Source organism: Cibotium barometz, chromosome 59 (genome assembly GCF_041138505.1).
Source record: "Cibotium barometz isolate CiBa-2024 chromosome 59, ASM4113850v1, whole genome shotgun sequence".
Classification (NCBI taxonomy): Eukaryota; Viridiplantae; Streptophyta; class Polypodiopsida; order Cyatheales; family Cibotiaceae; genus Cibotium; species Cibotium barometz.
Window position 1 is genome coordinate 28,842,145 of NC_141104.1, and position 25,710 is coordinate 28,867,854.

A 25,710-nucleotide genomic window follows, 5' to 3' on the forward strand; every position below is an offset into this window, starting at 1 on the left:
CAGCATCAAGAAGCTTCTCCTGCACCACCCAAATGGCGAGACGCAGTCCCTACAGTCTCGCCTCCTAGACGATAGAAAACTGCTCATGGCCTCGGCGACAAACAAGAAGAGATCAGGTGCTAGAGGGCACCCACTCCTCTTGGAAACCCATCCTACACATTGTCCTCTCCAGAAAGCCCCAATCTACTCTTTCATAGGCTTTCTCGAGATCGAGAAGGAGCACAATCAAATCATGCTGCCGCATCCTAGCCAATGTGGTCGCCTCCCAAAAGGTGAAGATGTTGTCCAAAATACTCCAATCCTGAACGAAACATGTCTGCGTACCATGAATCAAGTCGGGAAGAAAGGGCTGCAATCTCCGGCTAATGGCCTTGGCCCAGAATTTTGTAGGTCGTCCTTAGGAGAGTGATGGACCTCCAGTGCCGGATCTCCAATTTGTCACCACCCTCCCTGGGAATCAAGTGGATCAAACCCTCCGACCACCACTCTGGCATGGCTCCTGTAACCATTATCTAATTAAAGGCAACCTTGAGGCCACCTTCCATGAGATCCCAACGTCGCAGAAATAAAGAGGCTCGAAGACCATACTCTCCCGGGCATTTTCCCCTCGGTAATGTTGTCATAGCCTCTACCAACTCCTCAGCTTGAAGGGGGCCAAGAGGAAAGTCCTAAGAGAGTGAGGGACCACCTCTCTCGTGTGTCACCACACACGCTCACACGCATTCATCACCTGTGCAGAAATGGGAGCATCGGTGAGGAGTGTTGAAGAAATTGGTGGGATGGCACTTACATGGGAGGGGTCTGTATCTGGGCCTCGCAACGTACGAATACCCTCTCTCCCTCTATGTGGGGGGGCCTGCATTCTCAAAGAAATCTCCAGTGACCTTGTCTCTTGCCTGTGTCCAAAAAGAGGCTCTTGCGTGGTATCTGTACTCCACCCACCGCCCCTCGATGGATCTTAGCTCCGTACGAGCGGCATCCAAGAGACTCTCAATCCACGAGCTATCCGATGCACTCTCCTAAAGCCGTTGTAGAGAGGCAAGATCCCTGTGAATACTCATCTCCCCCTTCTCTCGGAAGCCAGCCAATCTGCTGTGCGCGGCCTCATGTAAAAGGTTGCTAATCTCGCCAAGGTCTCCATCCACAGCTCCTACAACTACTCCTGAGTGAAAATCCAGCCTCTCCCAAATCCCCTCTATCCTACTGCAGATCTCTTGGTCCTTAATGAAGCTATATAGAATCCGGGTAGTCATCTATCTGTCCTGTCTCCAAGGGTCATAAGGGTCATCCTAGGAGAGAACAATTGGAGCGTGGTCGGAAAAAGTAGTGCCAGCCAAAATACCAATCATGCTGCCACGCCCACAAGCCCACTTGTCAACATAGCGAGTTTGGATAGGTTAGGGCCAGTGTTCAGAAAGCCTGAGACGCTAGCCAAAGGATCGGATGTCAGGTTGAAGCCATGCTACCACCTCACAAAGAAGGCCTGGGCCGTACGCAGTGCAATTAGGCTCAGCTACATGACTCTGTCTGCAGCTGCAGGCGAATCAAACTCAATCTGGTAGTAACCACACCCAAGAGGATGAATGTCTGTAATCTTTCTAGGCACGCCGAGAAGGCTTGCCTATAAACAAACCCTTGAACTACCCACGCGCCGGACGGCTACCCACAATCTTGCATACCAAGGTGGAGACCTCCAAAGAGACAACTGTCGAAGCGAAGAGCTAGAGATCTTCGGAAAAGGAGAGCCAAGGGACGGCGGCCTCAATCGGCGATGACAGAGCAACTGCCATGCTGTCCTCCTGGGGGTACAAGACCAAAGAATGCCACTTGGCACAGATAAACTAGCCCCGAAAGCTGTAAGCACCTGACCAGGGAGAAGGGGGGTGGGGGAGAGCAAACGGTAACACGAAATGAAGGGGGCGACAGTGAATAGCCCGGTAGGTTGCGCACAGGAAGAGCTGAGGCGAAGAAGGAACAAGAGAGGGGAGGGCTGAGGCAGGCTGAGGGGGCGCAAAGGAGGGGACAGCAGGCGGCGGCGCACAAGCTAGAGGGCTGCCGGGGGGGGAGGGGGGAGGGGGACAAAGGAAGAGGAGGTGAGCAAGAGGCTAGGCGGCAGAAGGTGACACTTGGCGGAAGAGGAGCAGGGCACAGGCAATGGCAATGGCAATGGCAATGGCAAAGGCAAACGAACACCAAGCGGGATGGCAAGAGGAAAGGGCGAAGGCAAGGCAGCTGCATGAGGCTGGGGCGGAGGGAAGCTGGGCTGACAATGGCAAAGGCAAGCGTACAGTCAGGGGAGATCAATCGCTCGCGGTAATAGTAATCATACTTTTGGAAAGGTGTCTAAGGGCTGTTTCACACATACGTGGACACGTAAACAGCGCTACACACACGACGAGACACGTACAAGGGCTGGTTCACATACATGAGGCTCCAAATACCCAACATACTCAAGGTGGCAAGTGATCACCGTTATGTCGTCAATCTTGTAAGAGACGTGGAAGTGTGGGATCAAACGGTGCCTAGGCTAGAGGTCCAGATTCAGGACTATCGCAAGGCTTTGGTCATGAACATTGATAGGGTGGATGTGATCTTGGGAATGTCCTGGCTTTTTGTTAAGAGCGAGACGATGTTGTTAGATTATCGGTCTAATAGGCTCTCATTTGTCATGATGGTGAACTGTGTGTAATCCGGGGTGATGTTCCCCGTGGATTTTGTGATGTAAACTGGACTCAAGCTTCGACTGAGGATATATATGAAGCTCTTTTCTGGATAGAGACATGGATTGAGAGGAGGAGGGATTTTTAGAATTCTCACTTGCCGTACCAAAGCTGAGAAGAATAAGATTCTCAAACAGTCAAAAGCACTTAAAAATACCAAGATAAGGATCGCAGAAGAATTGACCCCAATGCAACTAGAAGCCTGCAAAATTAGGCAAAGTTTGAGCAGCTCGCAATGAAGGAAATTGAGCAGTCTCCTGCGAGGGCAGTACCCTCATTGAAGATTTCCGCAAACCAAAACCCCACAAATTAGTCTCAACTTTGAGTTGAGGTGAACGTATTTGATGCCTCACAGTGTAGCTTGATTAGAAAATCAGTAGGACTTTTCTCTTTTGAAGTTTTTCTTTTGCTAAAGGCCTTCATGGTCTTTGTATTACATCTTGGTCTCACGGGTTACTTTGGCCTTCCAGAGATGTTATAATAAGTCTCTCTCTCTTTTTTTTTCATTAAGTTGATTTATATTTGTATTACTGTACAACAGCTACACCAGCCACATGGCTAACATGTATGACTCTAACAACACCCAAGGACTGAAACTCTAACAACACACCCAAGGACTGAAACTACCAAACTAATTAGGCAGCCAAGACCACGCCAAGGATAATCTAGAAAGAAGTAGCCAGAACTGTAAGGAGCCAAATATCCGCCATCTCCTGCTCCACCACATGTCCTGAAACCATCGAAGAAATCTACCATAATAGCAGTCCTCGAATGCACCGGATATACCCCACTACACCGGAAGCAGAGTCAAAAATGAATGCATTCCGGGTAAGCCAAATATGCCAAACTCCCATCCATCCAAAGAAGTCAAAGAAATGCTCATGCTCCAACTCCATCAACCCTGCAGGAGGCCGCCCAAGAACCCAATCCATATCTGAAACCGAAGTACGAGTAACCGCGCACCATACCTGGGACACACAAGCCCAAACCTTCCTGGCGACAGGACAGTGAATAAATAAATGCCGACTGGTTTCCGTGCACGTGGTAAAAAGAAGCAATTGCCCGAAGAAATCTTTCGCCTCCGCAAATGTAATCCAACAGGAAGGCCACCCACAACCATCCGCCAGAGGAAGACCTTACCTTGATATGGAATTTTGGAGTGACATCCTCTATCCAAAGTAACTCTCCACCATAAGCGATTTTGTCTCTTATTCCATTCTTCATTAGCCTTCTCTGTAACCCATCTTTTATCCTCCACAAGAAGGTGATAGAACGCATTCGTGGACAGAAGCATAAGATCATCCTGCTTACGTAACATCCAATCTCTCTCTCTCTCTCTCTCTCTCTCTCTCTCTCTCTCTCTCTCCATACTGTAACACTAAGAAAAAAAATGTTATAGTTATTCAACAATCACACATGAATACACATATTCAATGACTTAAAAATTTGAGCACTGCAGTTCCCAAGTATTCAAATCTTTGGGCCAGTTTGATTCCCACGCCTTATGGCCATGTATCCTTCAATAAAAAGCATTTCTTTCACAGAAACAGGGAGTTCTCATAAACCCACCCGAAGTTGGTAACCATCAAAATTGTAGCCATCCCGACCCCTTATTGCATCTTCAGCATCTCGAGGATCTTCAAACTGTAAGCACATAGCAAGCAAAAACTATTTAGCAGTCTAGAAGTTATCAAGAGCATGATGATTATCAAGGTGATGCTTAAAGGTGAATCAAAGCCTTGCAGATTAATAGAATGACAAATTTAAGACGGTTAAACAATATCGAAGAATAGAAACTGATAGTGTGTACACTGTAACTTGCCTCAATAAAACAATAGCCGGGAGGTCGAGGAGGCATTTTCAAATCAATATCTACAATTGGCCCATACTGCTCACAAAGACAAGGATGCTGTTAATCACTAATTGAAAGTCATGCTTAGCACCCAAACAGCTCCAACGTTTGCATGGCATTGATGAATAAAAATCCATTACAACTGAAATATGAAATTATGATTCTGCTATAAAAATGGGCCAACCTTTCGAAACAAGTCTTCAATCTCATGCTCCCGTGTATCCCCAGGTAAGTTACCAACATAAATGGTACAGCTTGCACGTCGGCTCATGTTTGCTGCAGTCGTTTATATTCTTTTATGTACAAGAGCTTTCATTAAAGGGAAACCATGTAAGAAAAATAACACCAGAAATTACCCCCCACCCCCCAGCTCTTGAAAAAAATTGCATCCTACATGTGTACAACTTGAACTGCAACATCATGCTAGACCAAACCTAAATTACAAGGACTGTCAACATAATGGAATTCTTCACGCTGTGATCTTCTAGTGGAGGAATTTTTTCCACTAATATCTGCCAGACAGTGGTGTGTAACCCTCCATTGGCAAAAAACCTAGTTAAAAAACTGCAAACCCTCTAGTACATATGCCCAAGGCGTTGGGATGACCAGCCCAACAAAACACAATAGGTACTACAAGAAAATCCTGATAGATTTTGCACACTAAGGACAAGATCTTTGAGGTGGATCGGTTTGTACAAGACCGGGATGAGGCTTATGGCAAAGTCAAGCAGGCTCTCCAGAAGACACAAGCTAAGCAGAAGAGAGCAACAGACCATCATAGGCAATATTTGGAGTTCGCCCTAGGTGATTGGGTGCTCTTAAGGGTTGAAAAGGCAAGGCTCAAGAAGATGAAGGGTAAGGAGCGCTTATATCCTAAGTTGAGCATGAGGTGTTATGGGCCTTTCCAAGTGATTGAGAAGATGAGTGAGGTGCTGGCTCAGTTGCCAGATCATTGGAAGATTCACAATGCTTTTCATGTGAGTCTACTTCAACCTTTCAGAGGTGAGGTGCCATAGGATGTATCTCAAGAACAGCAACCGGAGGTGGAAGAGCTTGATGAAGTTCCGGAATAGATATTGGCACACAAGGAAAGAAAAGTACTCGTCATTATTTGGTGAAGTTCAAGAACTATTCACCTATGGATTCGAAGTGGATGGAGGAGGGTGACTTAGCACATTCACCTATGGTTTTGCAACTCTATCTTGATGCTTTTGGTTTGGAGCCTACCATGGGAAGTGCTCACACAGGTTCAACGGACATGAGCAGCAACACTACCTCAGAATCAGCCTAAAGCCCTGATACCAATGTTACATGCACAAAAGCTATGTGTCTTCTTTCAGCCCTAAACACTATGATAGGAACATCCTAATGCAAACGCAAATAGAGAGAGAGAAAAGAGAGATGGTTGTGTATTAAGTATATTCATATGATACAAAAAGATGGTACAAATTATGTGACCTTACCAAGGAAGACACCTCCAGAACCTGGCCGACTAGTTCCTAGTCCACAGACAAGCCTTCACATGCCTATTAAAGCTGCTAATGCTCAAATCCTATTGTTTATCTGTTGCCTAAATCAAGGATTAGCACTGGAGATCAGCCATGTCCATGTGTGCACATGACATCCCCTCCTGGCCCTTCTACTACTAGACTTTCTATTGAATCCCATACTTGGGACTCTCCCGTGTCTCTAAGGTAGTAGCCATACGTACCACGTCCGAGAGATCACGGGATGGAGAACACGCACATCTACGTGCAAGGACAATTTCAACCCATCCACGAAATGCTAGACCTACTTCAATTGTCAGACAGTCCTCGGGAGCATGAGCAAAAGCTTCCAAAAACGCGCTAGGTAGTCGGCTACCTCCTCACCCTGCCTATGAGCAAAGCGCTCCCATTGCCACTTCAGCTCACGATAATAGTCCACGAGAACAAACTACTTCAAGACCACCTTGCGGCAATCATCCCTACTAGGAAGTCGGTTACCTACTCACCTTGCTTATGAGCAAAAACACTCCCATTGCCACTTCATCTCACGATAATAGTCAACAAGAACAAACTACTTCAAGGCCACCTTGCCAGCAAGAAACGGAGTGGTGCCTAAGGTGGTCTGCCCCACAAGAGGGCAGCACCTATCAAAGCCGTATGCACCAATTGGAGCTGAAAAATATCTGAACCACCTATGGCCACCAATGTGGCAGGCGTCTCTCAGGTCCAGTTGGTGACGACTTCTCCATCCATCTTTCCGTTGCGGTGTCCATAATCTTTGAGTGCACAAAAGCTAGAGTCTTCGTGGCTGCAACTAAGGAATAAGCACCTTTCTCGGTGATCCGCTGAGGACGTTTCCTCCAATAATGACCCTTCTAGCCACAATGGTTACAGGTCCGCTCGGCCTTCAAAGCATCACGCTCTAAGTCGGGCTTCTTAGAAGACTTCAACCAGAAAGACTTCCCTTTGCCCTTGTTGTTGTTGTTGCGGTCTTCCTATCGTGGCCAGTCAAAGCCTCAAACTGCTCTTCCTCGTCCAAAACCATCAGCACAAGCTCCTCCCATGTAATGCTGCTGAAGCTCCCACTGGTGATTAAAGAAGAATAGAAACTGAGGGAATAGAATCCCCTACTGAAGAGCCTGGAGTTTGTTGATGTGCTCTCGCATGGTCGAAGACTTTGCAGGGTTCATCACTCACATCTGCACTTCCAAGGAAATTCTCTTCATGGGTGATACCCGATTGTACAAAGAGGCATGCAGGTGGAGTTCCATGAGCACTTTGTTGCTATCTCGGACAATGCAACAGGCCAAGTTGTTTGGGAAGGCGCAGTGGAGAATGGGATTTACAGACTCTCAGCACTTGCTTCTCTTACAAGTACTCAGCTCGGTGATTTGTGGCATTTCCGTTTTGGTCACTTGAATGTGAATGCGCTACAGAAGGCTTTCCGGGACCAGATGGTGGCCATATGTTGGCAACAAGCAGGGACATTGCAGTTCTTGCATTCGTGGGAAGCAGCATAGGGAGCCTTTTCCAAAGCAGGCTACTAGGCGGGCTTCGAAACCTCTGGAGCTGGTTCACACTGACTTATGTGGATCCATGCAGACTCCATCTTTGGGAGGATCCTTGTATTTCATGCTGCTTGTGGATGATTGTAGCAGGTTCACATGGGTGTATTTCTTTCACAAAAGAACCTAGCCTTTGCTCAGTTCAAGGACTGCTATGCTTTGGTGGAAAAGGAGTCTGGATTGCAAGTGAAGACTGTTCGCGCTGAGCTAGCCAATACAGGGTCGCCTTCAGAGAATGAAGTAGTTGATCGAAAGAACCGGACTGTGGTGGAGATGGAGAGGACAATGTTGGAGCATCGAGACCTTCCTCATCCACTTTGGGGCATAGTCACAAGGGACAGGGGACGGTGACGGGGGACGGGGACGGGGACGGGACGGGGGACGGCCATAAGTAGGGAACGGGGACGGGGGAGGGAACGCCACTCAAAAAATACTTTTTTTTTTATTTTTCTACTCTACACTTATTCTACTTTGGAAGACTAGAGGCTAGCCGCTAGAGAGACAGTCTATGCAATGTGTTTGAGACAGCACCATATATAGATAGCATGTTCTTACACTACTCTCTCTAAATTTCTGCCGCCGGGGGGATTCAAGGGGGGCAGCGCCCCCGAAGCTTGAAACGAACTCAAAATCGTGATGATTTTTTCAATGGTCGGCAGCAAAACATCCTATTATGCACAAAATAATTCAAGAAAAATAGCAACAAGAAGTAACATCCATAAATGGCTAGAAACGGGCAGGCAGGCGCAACGGCCAAAAACGGCAAGAGCAACAGCAGGCGCAACGGCTCTCTGCCGTCCCCCGCACAGGCCGTCCCCGACAGCCGTCCCCCGTCCCTGCGCCGTCCCCTGTTTGAAATGCCCGTCGGGGGACGTCCGTCCGTCCCCGTCCCTGCGCCGTCCCGTTTCGGCGTCCCAGCGTTCCTAGGCTCCGCCCCCGCCGTCCCCTGTGACTATGCTTTGGGGAGAGGCTGTGGCCATGGCTGTCCATGTCCTCAACCGATCCCCAACGACTTTAGTGCCTAAGATGACTCCGTTTGAGGCTTATTTTGGCAAGAAACCAGATGTCTCCCATTTCTCTGTTTTTGGGAGTGATGCCTATGTTCACATACCAAAGAAGGAGAAAGGGAAGCTTGACTCAAAGTCCCAGAAGCTTGTTTTTGTGGGATATTGAAGGGAGCTAAAGAAGCTCAGCTGAAACAGTTAGGGTTTCATGTGGGAGACACACACAGAGAAGAAGGGAGAGAGAGAGAGAGTGAGAGACGTGTGGGGATAAGTCAACTCACAAGTATGAGTGTGTGACTCCCCTATCACACATGTATATTTGCTCTAGTACACATAGTGCACTTAGTACATTAAAAGTACTAAGTGTACTATGTACTATAAAACTTATGGGCTAGTACACACTATAAGGGTGGGCATAATGCCTTTACCCCAACAACCTCCCACTTAAAGGCAAAGTGCCCTTAAGTGAAGGAAAAGAAAAAATCAGCATGTACATGATAATATACAAGGCCATATCAAGGCTGAAACTGGCCTCATCCAATGCCCATCAAGTGTCTGCAATGAGCAAACCGCTCTGGAGGCAAACTCTTTGTCAACAGATCAGCCGGGTTGTCATCCGTATGAATCTTGACAAGCTGAATCAGCTTGTTCTCTATCACCTCTCTGATGAAGTGATACTTCACATCCACATGCTTCGTCTTTGCATGAAAGACAGGGTTCTTTGCCAACTGGATGGCACTCTGACTGTCACAATGCAACAATGGAATATCCCCTGTATAACCCAAATCAACCACTAACCGAGATAGCCATAATGCCTCCTTGCAAGCCTCTGTGGCTGCAATATACTCGGCCTCTGTAGTAGATAAGGCAGTGCACTTCTCCATCTTGGATATCCAAGACACAACACCTCCTGTGAATGTAAACACATAACCGGTAGTAGACTTCCGGTTATCTGGATGACCGGCATAATCCGAATCCGTGTAACCATGCACTAATGCATCCTATTTGCCAAAGCAGATGCACATATCCTGTGTGCCCTTCAGGTATCTCATGACACCTTTCACTGCTTCCCAACGCTTCTTGCCAGGGTTGGCCATGTATCTAGTAACCACTCCCACTGCAAATGCAATGTCCGGCCTGGTAGCAACCATGGCATACATGAGACTGCCACAAGCTGAAGCATACGAAATCTTGGCCATATCAGCCCTGTCACTATCCGACTATGGGCTGTCCATAGCACTGAGTTTCACATATGGAGGCAAAGGAGTACTAGTCTTCTTCCCCCCCTCCATATTGAACCTCTGCAAAACTTTGCCAATGTATTCCTTCTGAGACAAATACAACACATGCTGATTTCTGTCTCGAAGTATCCGCATACCCAAAATGTGATTTGCATCACCCAAATCCTTCGTATCAAAGGTCTGATGCAGCCTCTTCTTCAAGTCATCCATCTCTTTACGAGATTTTCCGGCAATCAACATATCATCAACATACAAGATGAGGATCAATAGACTGCCATCCAAAGCTTTCTTGGTGTATAAGCAATGATCTATGTCACTCCTCCTGAAATCCTGGGATTTCATGAATGTATCAAATTTATGATACCATTCCCTTGGTGCCTATTTGAGCCCATAAAGACTCTTTTTCAGCTTGCATACAAGCTTCTCCTTTCCATTCACTGCATAACCCTCTGGCTGTTGCATATATATCTCCTCATGGAGATCACCGTGAAGAAAAGCAGTCTTCACATCCATCTGAATCAAATCCAGATCATCATGAGCAACCAAAGCTAATACAGCTCTAAGTGTGGTCATTTTGACCACTGGAGAGAAGATCTCATCAAAGTCCACACCATATTCCTGCTTGAAGCCCTTAGCCACTAGCCTGGCTTTGTATCTTGGCTTTGCATCAGGTGCAACTTTGAGCCTGTAAACCCACTTGCATGGCAAAACCTTCTTGCCTGTAGGCAAATGCACCAACTTCCATGTTCCATTTTTGTGCAGAGAATCCATCTCTGACTTCATAGCACGCTCCCAAAGAGCCTTGTCTGCCCTCTGTAAAGCCTCCTTATAACAGGAGGGCTCCCCACAGTCAGTGAGCATCAAGTAGTCAACCCCTGGAACAAACCTGTCAAGGGGTCTGGAGGGTCTTGTGGACCTCCGTACCCAATGACCATCATTTGCAGGTTGCTGTCCAGCCTACATATCACCTATTGGTGGCTCCTGTTCCATGCCATAAGGTTGAAAGATCATGCCCGGTATCTCCTCTAACTGTGGGATATCGATAGGGATATCTTATGCCATCTCTGGCTGTCCATTTTCCATTTAAGGGCTGGTTTTGTTGCTGTAATGGCTGATTTACAGCCCTTGGTTGTTGTCCATGATGTCCATCATCATCAAAGATGACTCTGCCAGGCTCCTGTTGCCTTGCAGGCTCCTTATACATGCATGTTTCATCAAAAATGACATCATTGCTGCGTATAATCTTTCTATTCACTGGATCCCAAAGTCTATACCCCATTTCACCTCTGTCACCATATCCTAGGAATATGCATTTGTGAGACTTAGGATCAAGTTTGGTGCGTATTTCCCTGCGTATGTGCACGTACGCAACGCAACCAAACACTCTCAAGTGCTTGTAGGACGGAGGCTTCCTTGTCCATACTTCCTCTGGCACTTTCCCACCAAGCCTCGTGTTAGGTGACCTGTTTATAAGATGAACGGCTGTCATAACAGCTTCAGCCCAAAAACCATGAGGTAACGCAGCATGTGACAACATAGAACGGACCTTCTCCTGAATGGTCCTGTTCATCCTCTCTGCTATTCCGTTTTGTGGAGGATCATAAGGAGCAGAGAGCTCCCTCTTGATGCCTTTAGTCCTGAAACTATTTGGACATATACTCTCCACCATTGTCGGAACGCAAAGCCTTCAGTGTTTTGCCAGTTTGATTCTCAACATGAGCAACAAACTTCTCAAACACTGAGAATGTATCACTCTTCAAACGAAGAGGATAAACCCACACCTTGCGTGTGGCATCATCAATAAAAGACACAAAAAATTTTGCCCCTCCCAAAGAAAGCTGAGGCATCTCACATACATCTGTATGCACAAGCTCTAACTGAGCATCTTTCTGTCCAAGAGCTTTCTTGTGGGGGCACTGGAGTTGCCTGCCATATATACAATGCTCACAAAACTGAAAACTTGAGAACTTTAGAGAAGGCAAGTAACCAAAACGAGACAATTGCTCCATTCCTTTGACACTCATGTGTCCCAACCGGCTATGCCACATAGTGATTTCCGGCAGCTCGGTTGCATTTACATTAGCATGGTGACAAACACCAGCATGCATGAAGTAAAGAGTGTCCACCTTAGAGTCTCTGGCAACAACCAGTGAGCCCTTACTAATCTTCCACTTTCCATTACCAAATGTGGTAACATAACCAGCATCATCAAGCTGTCCACTAGAAAACAGGTTCTTCTTGATCTCAGGCACATGCCTAACATCATGGAGCATAAGCTGTGAGCCATCTGAAAACACAAGCCTCACATCACCTCTGCCAAGAATCTGGCATGCATGGTTGTCACCCAAATAAACTACTCCTTCATTGCCAGCAGTATACCTGACAAACAAGTCTCTGCAACCTGTGACATGAAAGGAGGCACCTGAATCAATGATCCATGAGTGCATACCATGACCATCTCCTGCATGGAGTGAATGGGCATCAAGTGAAGACATGAATAGGACTTCATCCTCACTGTCATCTGCATGTGACACATTGACTTCTTCAATCTTGACTCCACTTTTGCCCTTTGGCTTTGCATCTTTGGCTTCATCTTTGTCTTTGTCTTTTCCTTTGCCCTTTTCCTTTTGATCATTCTTCCATTTGTAGCATTGCTTTTTGAAATGTCCCTTCTTGCCACAATAATGGCATTTCAAGTTCTTTTTGGAGCGCGACTTGCTCCTTCCCCGTTCTTGGCTTTTACCCCTTTGCTGGGATCTCCCACGTGCATTCATTGCATTGGACTTTCCAACAGAGTTGTTCTTCCTGTTCATCTCCTCTTGAAGGAGAGCACCCTCCACATCTGCATATGACAGCATAGCATTTGAATTGCTAGTGGCTGTCCTGAATGTGTCCCAACTCTCTAGCAAAGTGCATAAGAGAAAGGTGGCTTTGAACTCATCGTCCATTGCCAACTTTTGATTGATGACCTGGCTGACAACACCATTAAACTCATTTAGATGGGCTGTCATAGACACCCCTTCCTTCATTTGAAGACCTATGAGTTTCTTCAACCAATACACTTTGCTTGAGGCACTTTGCTGGGCATACAAGTCCTGCAATCTTTGCCACATTCCCCAAGCTGTCTTCTCTTCACGTATGCTGAAAAGTAAAGAGTCTGACACAGACAACATGATGGTGGATCTTGCCAGCTCATACATATCTTCCCATTCTTCAGCAGTAAGAGAAGTGGGCATTACACCCCTTTCTTTGATGGGCTTGTGCTGCTTCTTCTGGAGCAACACATTATAGCACTGGGTTTGCCAAATGTCATAATTATGTGAGCCTTCAAGCTTTTTTGATGTGAAGCAATGAAGAGCTCTCACCTGTGGTTGCCATAGCAATATGCAACCTTTGACACAGTTAATGCCTGACTCCCTACAAGATGTGCAAACACTGCACCAAAGCACACAAAGTGCTCACAGTTGTTCTCTAAAAGTTTATCTCCCACTGCGGAAGCACAAATGCAACTTTCCTCCCACTGAATGTGATAAAATCACCAAAAATCTGGTTGCTGCAAATTTATGACAGCACCTTAGATGTGCTCTGTTCCCCTTCCAAAATACTGTACAACAGTACTAAGTGCTCACCAATGATGTACCAAATCTGTACCGGCAAGTACAATAGCTGAAAAATGAGCCTTTTCCTTACTCAAATCAATGTACAGCCATGCCAAAACTTGTACAAAGTTGTACCAAATCTGTACCAGCAAGTACAATAGCAATAAATGCTCTCCTGGCTGTCCAAATGAGTGAAAATCAGACCTTGACAGTCCTCACCACTGCATACAACAGTCCCAGACAGAAATTGGGCAAAAGCCCCTTGACTGCAAGTGGATTACTGAGGGTTCAAGGCATAAAAGTCTTCCCTGCAGCTTTGCCAAGCTCAACAAGCACAAAATCTTGAAAAGCCCCTTGATTCAAGATCAATTTCTGATCATGAATGGTACATTAATGCACATGAAGGCATCCAGAGTCTTCACAATGCTTCCCCCTGGCCACATATACATCCAATGCCAGTGCCTGCATGCAAATCAACCCAATTGGCACAAAAGCCCTTTGATTTGCACTCCAATTTCCTGCAATTTAGCCCCGAATGTGAGATTGCTCACATCATACAGCATGTATGAATGCCCAATGGCACAATTACATCAAAAACCCCAAATGTTAACACCCAATTTCCTGCAAATTGACCCGGAATGTGACCAATGTCACCCAATGTTGCCAATTGTGCTCAAATCTGAGCCATTAGGACCTGTACCTGCTCAATTGATGATAATGGACATGCAAATCCCAAAATTGAAGCAAATACCTCTGCAAATTTCTGATTTCTGTTGCAGAAAAAAGGGGGGGGCGTCGTATTTGCTGACTCGTGTGGCCGAGTTCACAGGCTGAAGATATCAAACCGGTCCAATCGCCTCAGGCCAGCTAGACACGCTCTCGGCAGTCCCACTATGCGGATTGCAGATCCAGGCTCTAGCAAACTGCAAACGACTACACCTGTCTACGTTGACCTCTGTAACATCTTTTGCTTGCTTTCAACACACCTCGCGACTCTACCCTGTATAGTGAGCAGGATGAGCCCAACAAAGGCCGCAGTACCCAAAACAGTGATGACCAAGTTGCCGTCGCCCGCCTGAGCTGCAGCCTGCGCGGCAACTGCTGCGCTCTCCACAGACTGCGTGCCGACCCCAGCGTTCTCAACGGCCTGCGTAGCAGCTTCTGTAGTCTCGACGGCCTGGTCGCTTCTGGCCACTGCACACACAGACTGCGCCCAGCACACGAGAACCAGCACACACCTGCCCTTCGCGTTGACTTCTTGCGCTTCTTCTCCAGGCTCTGCCAAAAAACTGCAACGCCTTACACACACCTGACCTTCTCTGGACTGCAACGACCTGCTGCCCTGCGTTGCTTTGAGTAGTTGGAGAGAAATGCCCACCTTGCCTTCGTGCTAGCTCTGATACCAGTTGAAGGGAGCTAAAGAAGCTCAGCTGAAACAGTTAGGGTTTCATGTGGGAGACACACACAGAGAAGAAGGGAGAGAGAGAGAGAGAGAGACGTGTGGGGATAAGTCAACTCACAAGTATGAGTGTGTGACTCCCCTATCACACATGTATATTTGCTCTAGTACACATAGTGCACTTAGTACATTAAAAGTACTAAGTGTACTATGTACTATAAAACTTATGGGCTAATACACACTATAAGGGTGGGCATAATGCCTTTACCCCAACAGATATAACTCTCTTTCTAAAGGCTACAGGTTATATGACTCGGAGCGGAATGAGTGGTTGTCAACAAAGATGTTGTCTTTGATTAGCATGTTCCAGCTTCCACTGTTGAGGAGCCACCGCTTCTTGGAGAGCTAGATGTGTATGAGGATGAGTCCCAGGCTATTGTTCCAATAGCCAACCTTAGTCAATTGTAGAGGTTGAGCCCAAGGTTGGAGATGTGCCACAGCAAAAGGCTCTACGTTCTGTTCGAGTACGAAAGTGGTTGTTAGATACCATACGAGAGTCAGGTGTTACGGGGTATCCCTCCAGGTGGACCATGGAGGATGGAACTCGAAGATCGCACAGAGTTTGTGATAAAGTCAGTCAGAGGAGCCTTTACAAGTAAACTATGCATTGATGTCTCGTATCATTTGGGCCAAAGAGCCTACTTCAATTAAGGAAGCTCTTTCCCAGGAGACTAGGAGGAAAGCCATGCAAGTGGAACTTGAAGCCATAGAGAAGAACAGAACTTGGGAGTTGGTTTGAAGGCCATCAAAAAGGTCAGTCATTGGGTCTTCAAGACCAAGTATACGCCCGATGGGTCCGTGGACAAGCACAAGACCAGGCTTGTGGCTAAGGGCTATGCTCAGAGGCCAGGCATTGACTATGAGGTGGCCACGCATCGACTATGAGGACACTTTTGCACCGACAGCTAGGATGACCGCGAGTTGGACAGCTCTTGCTCTTGCCTCTTCTCAGCATTGGGCCGGTGTATCAAATGGATGTGAAATCTGCGTTCCTAAATGGTGACTTGCAGGAGGAGGTGTATGTTGAGCAACCTCCAAGCTTTGAGGTTCCGAGATCAAAAGCTATGGTTTACAAGTTGTGGAAGGCCTTGTATGGTCTTAAACAGGCCCCCAGAGCTTCGATCCAGAAGATTGTTTCTTTCTTTCTAAGAAAGGGTTTCCAAAGATCAGTTGCAAATCCGAACTTGTATCTCTTTCAGGAACGCGGTATGGTCACATTGAGTATCCTCTATGTGGATGATCTTATTCTCATTGCAGTCATGTGGAGCACATAGCTGTGATGAAGGCTGACTTGTCAGCGGAGTTTGAGATGACGGATTTAGACTTACTTCATTTCTTTTTGGGATTAGAGATTTGGCAGACCCAGAGGGGTTCTTTGTTTCTCAACAGCGGTATGTTCATGAGTTGCTGGAGGCCTTTGGGATGGAGAACTTCAAGCCTATTTCATCTCCGATGGACCCAAATAACAAACTTTCTGTACATGATCCTTGTGAGCAGGTTGATGCCTCCTTGTATTGGAAGCTTGTCGGTTCATTGATTTGGTTGCTAAACACCAAATTGGACTTGAGTTTTTCAGTGGGGCTGTTGAGATCATTTATGCAGACACCTTTGAAGACTCATTGGGACGCACGATTGCGGATATTCCGGTATCTGTAGGGTACGAAGGATCTTGGACTCTTTTATAACACTGGTGAGGAAACAAAGGACCGAGTCAATCTCCAAGGTTGGAGTGACTCTGATTGGGAAGGAGATCTAGACACGAGGAGATCTACTTCAGAACTTCCCATGTCAAAGAAGACAATGAACTATTGTCCCTTTGTAGTGCCATAGGCACGGATGAGAGCCTTTGTCTTTCCCTCTGCCTCACCCTCCTGCTTATCATCAAATACCACTAGTGGCACTAAATTCAAGGAGAGTAAAAGCTGAACGGCATTCGAGGCTGATAGCGGAGGTGTGGATGAGGATGCTACGATTGCTACTGTGGAAATGGATGCCTTGGCAGACTTTTCAGCTTGGAACTTAGTGCAATCTTTCTTCCAGTGTCCCACAGTGTGACAGAAGAAAGGACGGTTCTCTGTCTTGTACTGTGTCTGTTCATCCAGCTGGAGATAACCTCCAGTGATGCCCTCCTTTTTTCCTCAGGAGTCTTCTTGGGCGTAGAATCTTTTCTATTGAACAATTGACCCAGAGAATTTTTCTTTTGGTCCTTTTGGTCTTTGCTGTTATGAGCCCCTTACCCTAGGTAGATGATTGTTGGGTACATGATTGCTGTCAGGGCTTTGGGGAAGACTGTACCTGCTTGGGCTTACCTCCGTTCAGCATCAGTTCCTAATTCTGAGCGAGGATCAGTGCCCATGAATATGGTCGGCTTTTTCTCTATGGCGCTGGTCTTCCTCATAATTGCGTGTGGCTTCCTTATCCCTTTGTTCCTCCGCACGTCTCAGTTCTTTCTCTTTTTCTGCTTTTCTTTTTGCTTTCTTATCTTTTCTTCTTTGTTCTTCACATAGATCTTCGTCTTTTCTTCTTTGTTCCTCCATATGGAGAAGGACCTGTGCCAAATCTGAGATGCCTAGTTGCATCAAATTGAAGCTTATTTTGCTACTATAAGAAAAAACGATACTAACAGAGTGATCTTGGCTAGTTGGTATTTAGAGGGCGAAGCCATTCCATGGTGGACTCAGTGGACTCATGCCCACAACAGATTAGGTATGGTAGGTTATGTCTCGAAAGAGTTTATCTTAGATCTTAAGCGGCGGTTTCTACCACCCCATTACCTTGAGCTACTTGAAGATGAGTTCAGGAAGGCGCGGCAAAACGCGCAACTCGTCCTACAGTTTGCCAATAAAATTTCAAACTTATGTTTGCAATAAGGCATTTCTGACAAGGACGAGAATGGCCAGTTCCTTTATGGCCTTGACTCACAAATCCAGTGGAAAGTGTATGTTTCAGCCAGCCACCTTCAAAGATGCGCTCTCGCTTGCGCAGAGTGCTGAAATGAAGTACAATAGCGGAAAGCCCAAGACTTCCCAGTCTTCCACTCCCACGGCACCCACCTCATGGGAAAAAGGCCAAAACCAGACCGGGTCTTCCCCAAGACAAAGCACGAGAGCCTTTGGCTCCAAGAACTCGACTAATGCACCCAAGCTTACTCCAAACCAAAAAGCTCAAGCAGACAAGACTGGTGGGAAATTGACTCTAGAAGAGACAGCTTAGTACAAGAAGAAGAATAGGTGTTTCTTTTGTTACACACTTCTAAGGATTGTCCAAAGAAGACTACAACTCCGCAAACTACCACCCTAGTCTCCACGGCTTCCGTGGTGAGCCCCGCTCCCACACAGACCCTAGTGGTCATCCCTAGTTCTTTGGACCCAAGTTCTTCGGTTCGTGCAATCGTTAGCCGTGAGCTCAAAGATAAGCAAAAGGACGACCAAGACCAAGAGTATAAGCGCAATGAATTACTCAAGACGTTTGGCTACATAGGTGGCCAGAGAGTCGTCTTGTTTGACAATGAAAGAAAGTGAAGCAAATAGAAAACACAGATGTAGGCCCATGTACAAGACCTGTAAATGCTGGAAATTAATGTTTGTTGCTGAAAACTAAGCACGAGGGAAGCTCGTAGTAGGTGTTGTACAATGGTAGGAAGCAACACCAACTGCTAATGACCTCAAGTGAATGCTGAAAAATGAGATGAACTAGGGGAAAGGGGGATCAACCCTTATATACTCTCGCATAACCTGGTCGGCCAACTGTAGTAAGCCGACAGCAACACAGTAGCATAAAATGCTATATAAATGCTAAAAAAATACCTTAAAAATGGCAAAAAAAATGCTGAATAATATCTGCTAAGATATGCCAATGCAGGGCCTCATAAATGGCCAATACAAGCATGAAAATGGTGATGTAGACCATCTGGAGATAATATAATCCAACACCTCCTCTTCAGCACCAGAGGGGCGGTCCAATACCAGCACGCTCAAGTAACACCTCCATAGTAGCTCTCGGAAGTGGTTTGGTGAAGAGATCGGCCACATTGTCCTTGGTGGAACAGTAGACCAGTCGAAGAAGTCCCAACTCAATCCAGTCGCGTACAAAATGATAATATACTTCAATATGTTTGGATCGTCCCCGTATCACAGGATTCTCTGCTAGAGCAATAGCACTCTCAGAATCCGAGAAAATAGTTACCAGGGAAGTATCGGCACAGCACAAATGCTCCAGAATATAATGAATCCAAAGTGCCTCATTGGAGGAGAGAAGGTAGGATTTATACTCAGCCTCAGTGGAAGAAGCAAAAGAAACCAATCCAAAACCAAGCATGAAGCAATATCCAGATGTAGACCTCAGAGTATCAATACAGCCTGCCCAATCAGAATCTGTGAAGCCAACCAAATCAGCACCACAAGAGTAGGTGATGCCATAATCTGAAGTACCTCGAAGATAATAAAGAACTCTCAAAGCTGCCTGCCAATGAGACCTTCAAGTGGCTGATGAGAACTGGCTAAGGACACTCATAGCATAGGAGATGTCTGGACAGGTGTTGGCAAGGTAAAGCAATGAGCCAACAATCTGCCGATACTGTAGGCATATGCTCACTTATGGTAGTGCTATGTGTGAACAGGGCTTAACCAAGGGCACTTTTTCCCATGTGGTTTTTCCCCTTGGATATCAAGTGTGAAAGGATATTTTGTACTTCTATATTATATGGATGTGGCACACATGCAAGGGTTGACTTGCATTTTGTGGATACCACACTTTTGGCTCTCTCTCTCTCTCTCTCTCTCTCTCTCTCTCTCTCTCTCTCTCTCTCTCTCTCTCTCTCTCATTTCTGTGTGTGAGCTTCTCCATCCTGCACCTAACCCTAATGTGCAGGTTTGTGTGTGTGAGTGTGTGAGTCCAACACCAACAATTGGTATCAGAGCTGGGAGCTGGGAGCTGGGAGCTGGGAGCTGGCCCTGGAATTTGGCCCCTTGAAAAGCTGCAGCAAGCCTGCGAAATTCCGTCGCCTGCACAGCTGGTTCCGTCGCTGCTCTTCCGACCGGCGGTTCCGTCGCCACTGGTTCTAGCCACCAACAGCCAGCGGCACTAGTGGGGAGCCCACCACCGCCACTCAGCCCCGGGCGGCACCTCTCTCCAGCCGGCGCGGCGATAGTGCAGCCGCCCGCTAGTGCTCCATTCCGACTGCCCAGAGCCACCGTCGTCGTTCCGTTCCGGCCACCCAGAGCCGCCGCCGTCGCAGCTCCGTCCCGGCGGCCCAGAGCCGCCGTCATCCGTTGGTGCTCCATTCCGACCGGCAATAGCAGCCGCGTCGCTGCTCCGTCCGACGCCCACAGCTCCGCACGTGCCCAGCTGACGACTCTAGGCCGTTCCGGCCTCCCGGCAGCTTGCCTGGGACCTCCCAGCTCGCCCTGCGCCTACCGCCTCCGCTTGGCCCGTCTGCTCTGCGCGCGCCTCCGCCTCCGCCTGGCCACCGCGTACGAGGACCCCGTGTGCTCCTCCTCGTCAACTGTGCAGCTCCAGCAACTCCCTCCAACGGCCATCTTCACCCTCTGCACGCCTGCGCCTGGCTGCTGGCCCGTCAACATATGCGCCTGTGTGCTCCCCGCCTAACACCTGCTTTACACGTGCTGCCCCTGCCTAAAGGTATTCTTTGTACACATTTTTATTCAAATACAAATACAAATTTTGTGGCCATTTCAGGGCAGGTCAGATTCAAACAAAATTTTGCAGCCATTTCAGTGCAGGTCAGATTCAAACAAAATTCTGGGGATTTGCCAGAAGTTGCCCTCTGCCAAAAAAATTGCAGGTGGTGCCATTCACTTTGTTTGGTTTGGAATTTGGGGGCTTTCAACATTGAGGTCAAAATCAGCAAATTGAGCCTCTTTCATTTGCAAAAAATTGGGGCTTTTGTGAAAATTGGCCAATTAAATGCACATTGAAGCAATTGGAGTGCATAAAAATTGGGGATTTTCGGGTTGGAGCATGTAATTGGGCATTACAGCTGTGATTTGTCGCGTATGTATACACATTGTGTGTAATTGGACAATTTGGTGCAGGTTTACACTTGCTTTGGTTTGCAGGCATACATTTGCACAGGACATTTGGTTGCCTGGCAGTGCACAGGACATTTGGTTGCCTGGCAGTGCACATTGGTGCTTGGTTTGCTTGCATGTATATTTTGTTGACATGGCACAGAATGCTACAGATGTATTTGGTGTGCTCACCCAAGAGGACAAGTTGGATGGATCTAACTACTCCCTCTAGAGTTTCATGATCCGTAATTTGCTGGTAGCCAAAGGGCTTTGGGGCATCATGTGTGGTGATGACACACGCCCACTTACCATACAGCCAGCCACGCCTCAAAGGGGAGGTGCTCAAAGAGCTCCTGATGTAGAACCTGCTCCCACACAAGAGCAGAAGAGATGGGACTCTAGAGATGCACAGGCCATGTCATTGATAGCCCTTTCAGTGAAAAGGACTATTATTCCGCACATTCGTTCTTGCAAGACATCGAAGCTTGCATGGGACACATTGGAAGCAATGTATCAGGTACGCAACAAGGCAAGAGTTGCCTACTTGAAGAGGCAATTGGATCTTCTTGCTATGGATGAGGGTGACTCCATGGCAGATCATCTCACCAAAGTGAAAGATTTGCACGAACAATTGCTCAACATTGATGAGGTTATCCCAGACAGACAGATGGTCACCAACACACTTCATTCTTTACCACCTTCCTACTTGGGCTTTCACACCTCTCTCAACCTCTCAATGAGAGGAGGTGGTGATCCCGTCACTTTTGAAGAGCTGGTGGGTTTACTCTTGCAGGAAGAGCAAACAAGAGCAAACTTATCGAGCAACCATGGTGGAGACAAGGCATTTACAACCAAGGATAAGGGTAAAGCAAAGAGCTTTAAGCATGGGGGACAACAGTCTAGCAAGGCTAGTCATGGACAGCCCTCTTCTGGTGGTGAAAAGTCTGACAAAGGGGATGCAAACAAGCCCCATAAGCCACGACACTACATCGGTGAATGTAGGAAGCGGATTGCAAAAGAGAAAAGGAAAGAAGCAGGCAATGCAGTAGCAAACTCTTCTGATGACAAAGCACAGCAATCAGCTAATGTAATCCAAGAAGAGTACACTTTTTTGGTTACATGCACTAGTGGCACACCAAGTGCTTCAGACACTGATATGTCTTGCATTGCATCTGACAGACAGAATGCATCATGGTATTTTGATAGTGGTGCTTCGAGCCACATCACTTCATGCAAAGATGTATTTCAGCACTTGGTTTATGCTTCAAATGGCCGCACTATATCATGTGCAGATCATACCACATATCCAGTAAAGGGAATTGGCAATGTCATACTTATTGCAGCCAATGGTGCCAATATTTGTATGAAAAATGTATTGTATGTTCCAGGGATAAAGAAAAATCTGCTCTCCGTCTCAGCCATAAACAACCAAGGTTTAAAGGTTGAATTTGAAGATGGGAAGTGTTTGGTAAAAGACCCATCAAAGGGTTATGAAATAGTCACTTCTGGAACACGATACAAAGGCTTGTATAAGCTGGACAGCTATGACAAGCGTACTTATGATGCAAATACAGTGGCTGCCCACACTCCTGCTATGCATGATGCAGAGCTATGGCATGCTCGTTTTGGGCATGTAAATTTTCGGAGTTTGATGCTTTTGCAGAAGCATCATATGGTTGATAATATGCCGTCTCTTAAGTCTCCACCAAGACATGTATGTGAGGGGTGTATTTTGGGAAAGATGCAACGAAAACCATTCCCCAAAGATGGAGCTGTTAGAGCTGAAAGTAAATTACAGCTCATACATAGTGATGTATGTGGTCCAATGCGGACACCATCCATAGGGGGGCATCTTTACTTCGTCACATTCATTGATGACTACTCCATGTTTGCTTGTGCTTACCCCTTGAAAGCGAAAGCAGATGTGTTTACATGCTTTCGACACTTTGTAGCAATGGCTGAAAATATGTGTGGATGTAAAGTCCAAACACTCCGCTCAGATAGAGGTGGAGAATACATGTCAAATGCATTCAAGGATTATATGCTTCAAAAGGGCATCAAACACCAATGTACTGTGCCTTATACACCGCAGCAGAATGGTGTAGCTGAAAGGAAAAATAGATCTCTCATGGAGATGGCAAGATGCATGGTGAAAGCACAAAAGTTGCCTCACAAATTTTGGATGGAAGCTATAATGTGTGCAACTCATGTGTTGAACAGGTGTCCAACAAAAGCTTTGAAAACCATAACACCATTTGAGGCTTGGTATAGCCAAAAGCCAACAGTGGATTATATGCGTACATTTGGGTGTTTGGCATATGCACATGTGCCAGAACAACTCCGAACAAAACTAGATGACAAAGCAATAAAATGCATTTTTGTGGGCTACAGCAATGAGAGCAAAGGATACCGTCTTTATAATCCAACTACACGAAGGATTTTTGTCAGTAGAGATGTGGTATTTGCTGAAAATTCAGAACAGCCCATGTACACCTTGTATTAAAGCAATGATACAGACATACAGGACATGTTTGATGGACTTTTACCCATTGCAATTAGGGGGGATTCAGATCAGCCAGCCCCTACACAAGAAAATCCTCATGTAGAACATATGGAACAGCCAGCCATTCAGCCCCCTTCTATGGAAGAAGTGGAAGATCTTGTCAGGGAAGAGCAAACAACCATAGACACAGCCAAGTCAGTGCCAAGATGGTTGCTGAAAACTTTGCAAGAAAGCAAACTTGCAGCTCCACTCACAGGTAGAACAAGGGCTAGTTCCAGCCATGCTTTGAATATACATCGTGGGGAGTCTGCATTAGCAATGGGTGGTCTCTTTGATTCAGAAGAGGCTTCTTCTTATGAAGAAGCACATGAGAATGAGCATTGGGTGCAAGCTATGCAAGCTGGAATTTCTTCTATCATGAAGAACAATACATGGGATCTTGTGGAATTGCCTAAAGGCAAGCATGTCATTGGAACAAAGTGGGTGTACAAAGTCAAAAGAAAGTCTGATGGTACTATTGACAGGTACAAAGCAAGACTTGTGGCTAAAGGCTACTCCCAGAAAAAGGAAATAGATTATGAAGAGACTTTTGCTCCTACTTCGAGAATGACGACAATAAGATCAGAGATTGCATTGGCTGCACATAAAGGATGGAAAGTGCATCAATTGGACATCAAAACTGCATTCTTAAATGGGGATTTACAGGAGGAAGTATATGTAAATCAACCCATTGGTTTTGTAGTTCCTGGTGAGGAACATAAAGTATGCAGGTTACACAAAGCATTGTATGGGTTAAAGCAAGCTCCAAGATCTCTGTATGATAGGATACATGCTCATCTAACCAACCAAGGTTATGTGAATAGTCCAGCTGAAAGCACATTGTATGTGAAGAAAACCGATGCTGATATTCTCATAGTCATCTTGTATGTAGATGACATGCTCATTACAGGTACTAGCAAAGCACAAATTTCAGATTTCAAAGCTGATTTGAAAGCTGAATTTGATATGTCAGATTTGAGGCCTTTACGCTACTATCTCGGCATACAGTTTATGCATACAGATGATGGCATTGTTATGCAGCAAGTTTATGCATACAGATGATGGCATTGTTATGTAGCAAACTAAGTACATAAAAAGTTTGCTAAAAAGGTTTCACATGGATGAATGTAAGCCAATTTCTACTCCAGTAGAACCAAGTGTACGGCTTACTATGCATGATATTGGAGAGCCTTTTGAGGCCGGCATTTACAACCAGGCAGTGGAATGTCTCATTTACTTGTGTAACAAGAGGCCAAACATATCTTTTGGGGTGTTTTTGTTGAGCAAATTCATGCACAGCCCAGGCACAAAGCATTGGCAAGCAGTCAAACGCATTTTTCGTTATCTTAAGGGTACCCTGGATCTTGGTTTGTTCTATCCCAGGGGGGGACAGCTTGCAGCTTTATGCATACAGTGATTCAGATTGGGCTGGTGATTATGATACCAGGCAATCCACCACTGGGAATTGTTTTTTTCTTGACAGTTCATGCATATCTTGGTTGAGTAAAAAGCAACCCACTGTTGCCACATCTACTTGTGAGGCTGAGTACAGGGCAGTCTTCACAGCTACAATAGATTGTGTATGGTTGAGGAGACTATTGGCTGATCTTCGTGAGTGTCAGTAGACACCCACCACCATTCTCACTGATAGCCAGAGTGCTATGGCCGTGGCACGAAATCCAGTATTTCATGCACGTACCAAGCACATTGACATTCATTATCACTATGTCAGAGAGAGGCTACATGCAGGGGAGATCAGTTTATCTTACTGCCCTACTCAGGATAATGTTGCAGATCTATTCACAAAGGCTTTACCTCGAGAAAAGTTTGAAGCTTTCCGCAAAGCTTTGGGCTTACTCTCATACAGAGAGTGATCTGCTACCTTGTACAAGTTCACACTTCCACTACAGGGAAGATTTGTAGCATATGCTCACTTATAGTCGTGCTATGTGTGAACAGGGCTTAACCAAGGACACTTTTTCCCATGTGGTTTTTCCCCTTGGATATCAAGTGTGAAAGGACACTCTTAACATATAATATTTTGTACTTCTATATTATATGGATGTGGCACACATGCAAGGGTTGTAGGCATATGCTCACTTATGGTAGTGCTATGTGTGAACAGGGCTTAACCAAGGACACTTTTTCCCGTGTGGTTTTTTCCCTTGGATATCACGTGTGAAAGGACACTCTTAACATATAATATTTTGTA

General features: G+C 46.2%; 1 protein-coding gene across 5 annotated transcripts in view; it reads right to left on the bottom strand.

The window, feature by feature from the left end:
• Positions 1 to 25,710, bottom strand: part of LOC147605682 (serine/arginine-rich splicing factor SR30-like) — a 63,230-nt gene that overhangs the window by 34,473 nt on the left and 3,047 nt on the right. For 2 of the 5 annotated variants that reach the window (XR_015265106.1, XM_086792996.1), the window contains exons 2-4: positions 4,757 to 4,881; positions 4,543 to 4,608; positions 4,290 to 4,364 (exon numbers count right to left, since the gene is read on the bottom strand). Coding sequence is in view for 4 of the 5 variants with exons in the window: in XM_086792996.1 (XP_086649122.1) it covers positions 4,290 to 4,364; positions 4,543 to 4,608; positions 4,757 to 4,843 (228 nt within the window). In the remaining variant the exon portion in view is untranslated. The remainder of the gene's footprint in view (positions 1 to 4,289; positions 4,365 to 4,542; positions 4,609 to 4,756; positions 4,882 to 25,710) is intronic. The other 3 variants (XM_086792997.1, XM_086793000.1, XM_086792998.1) reach the window with 2 other exon arrangements.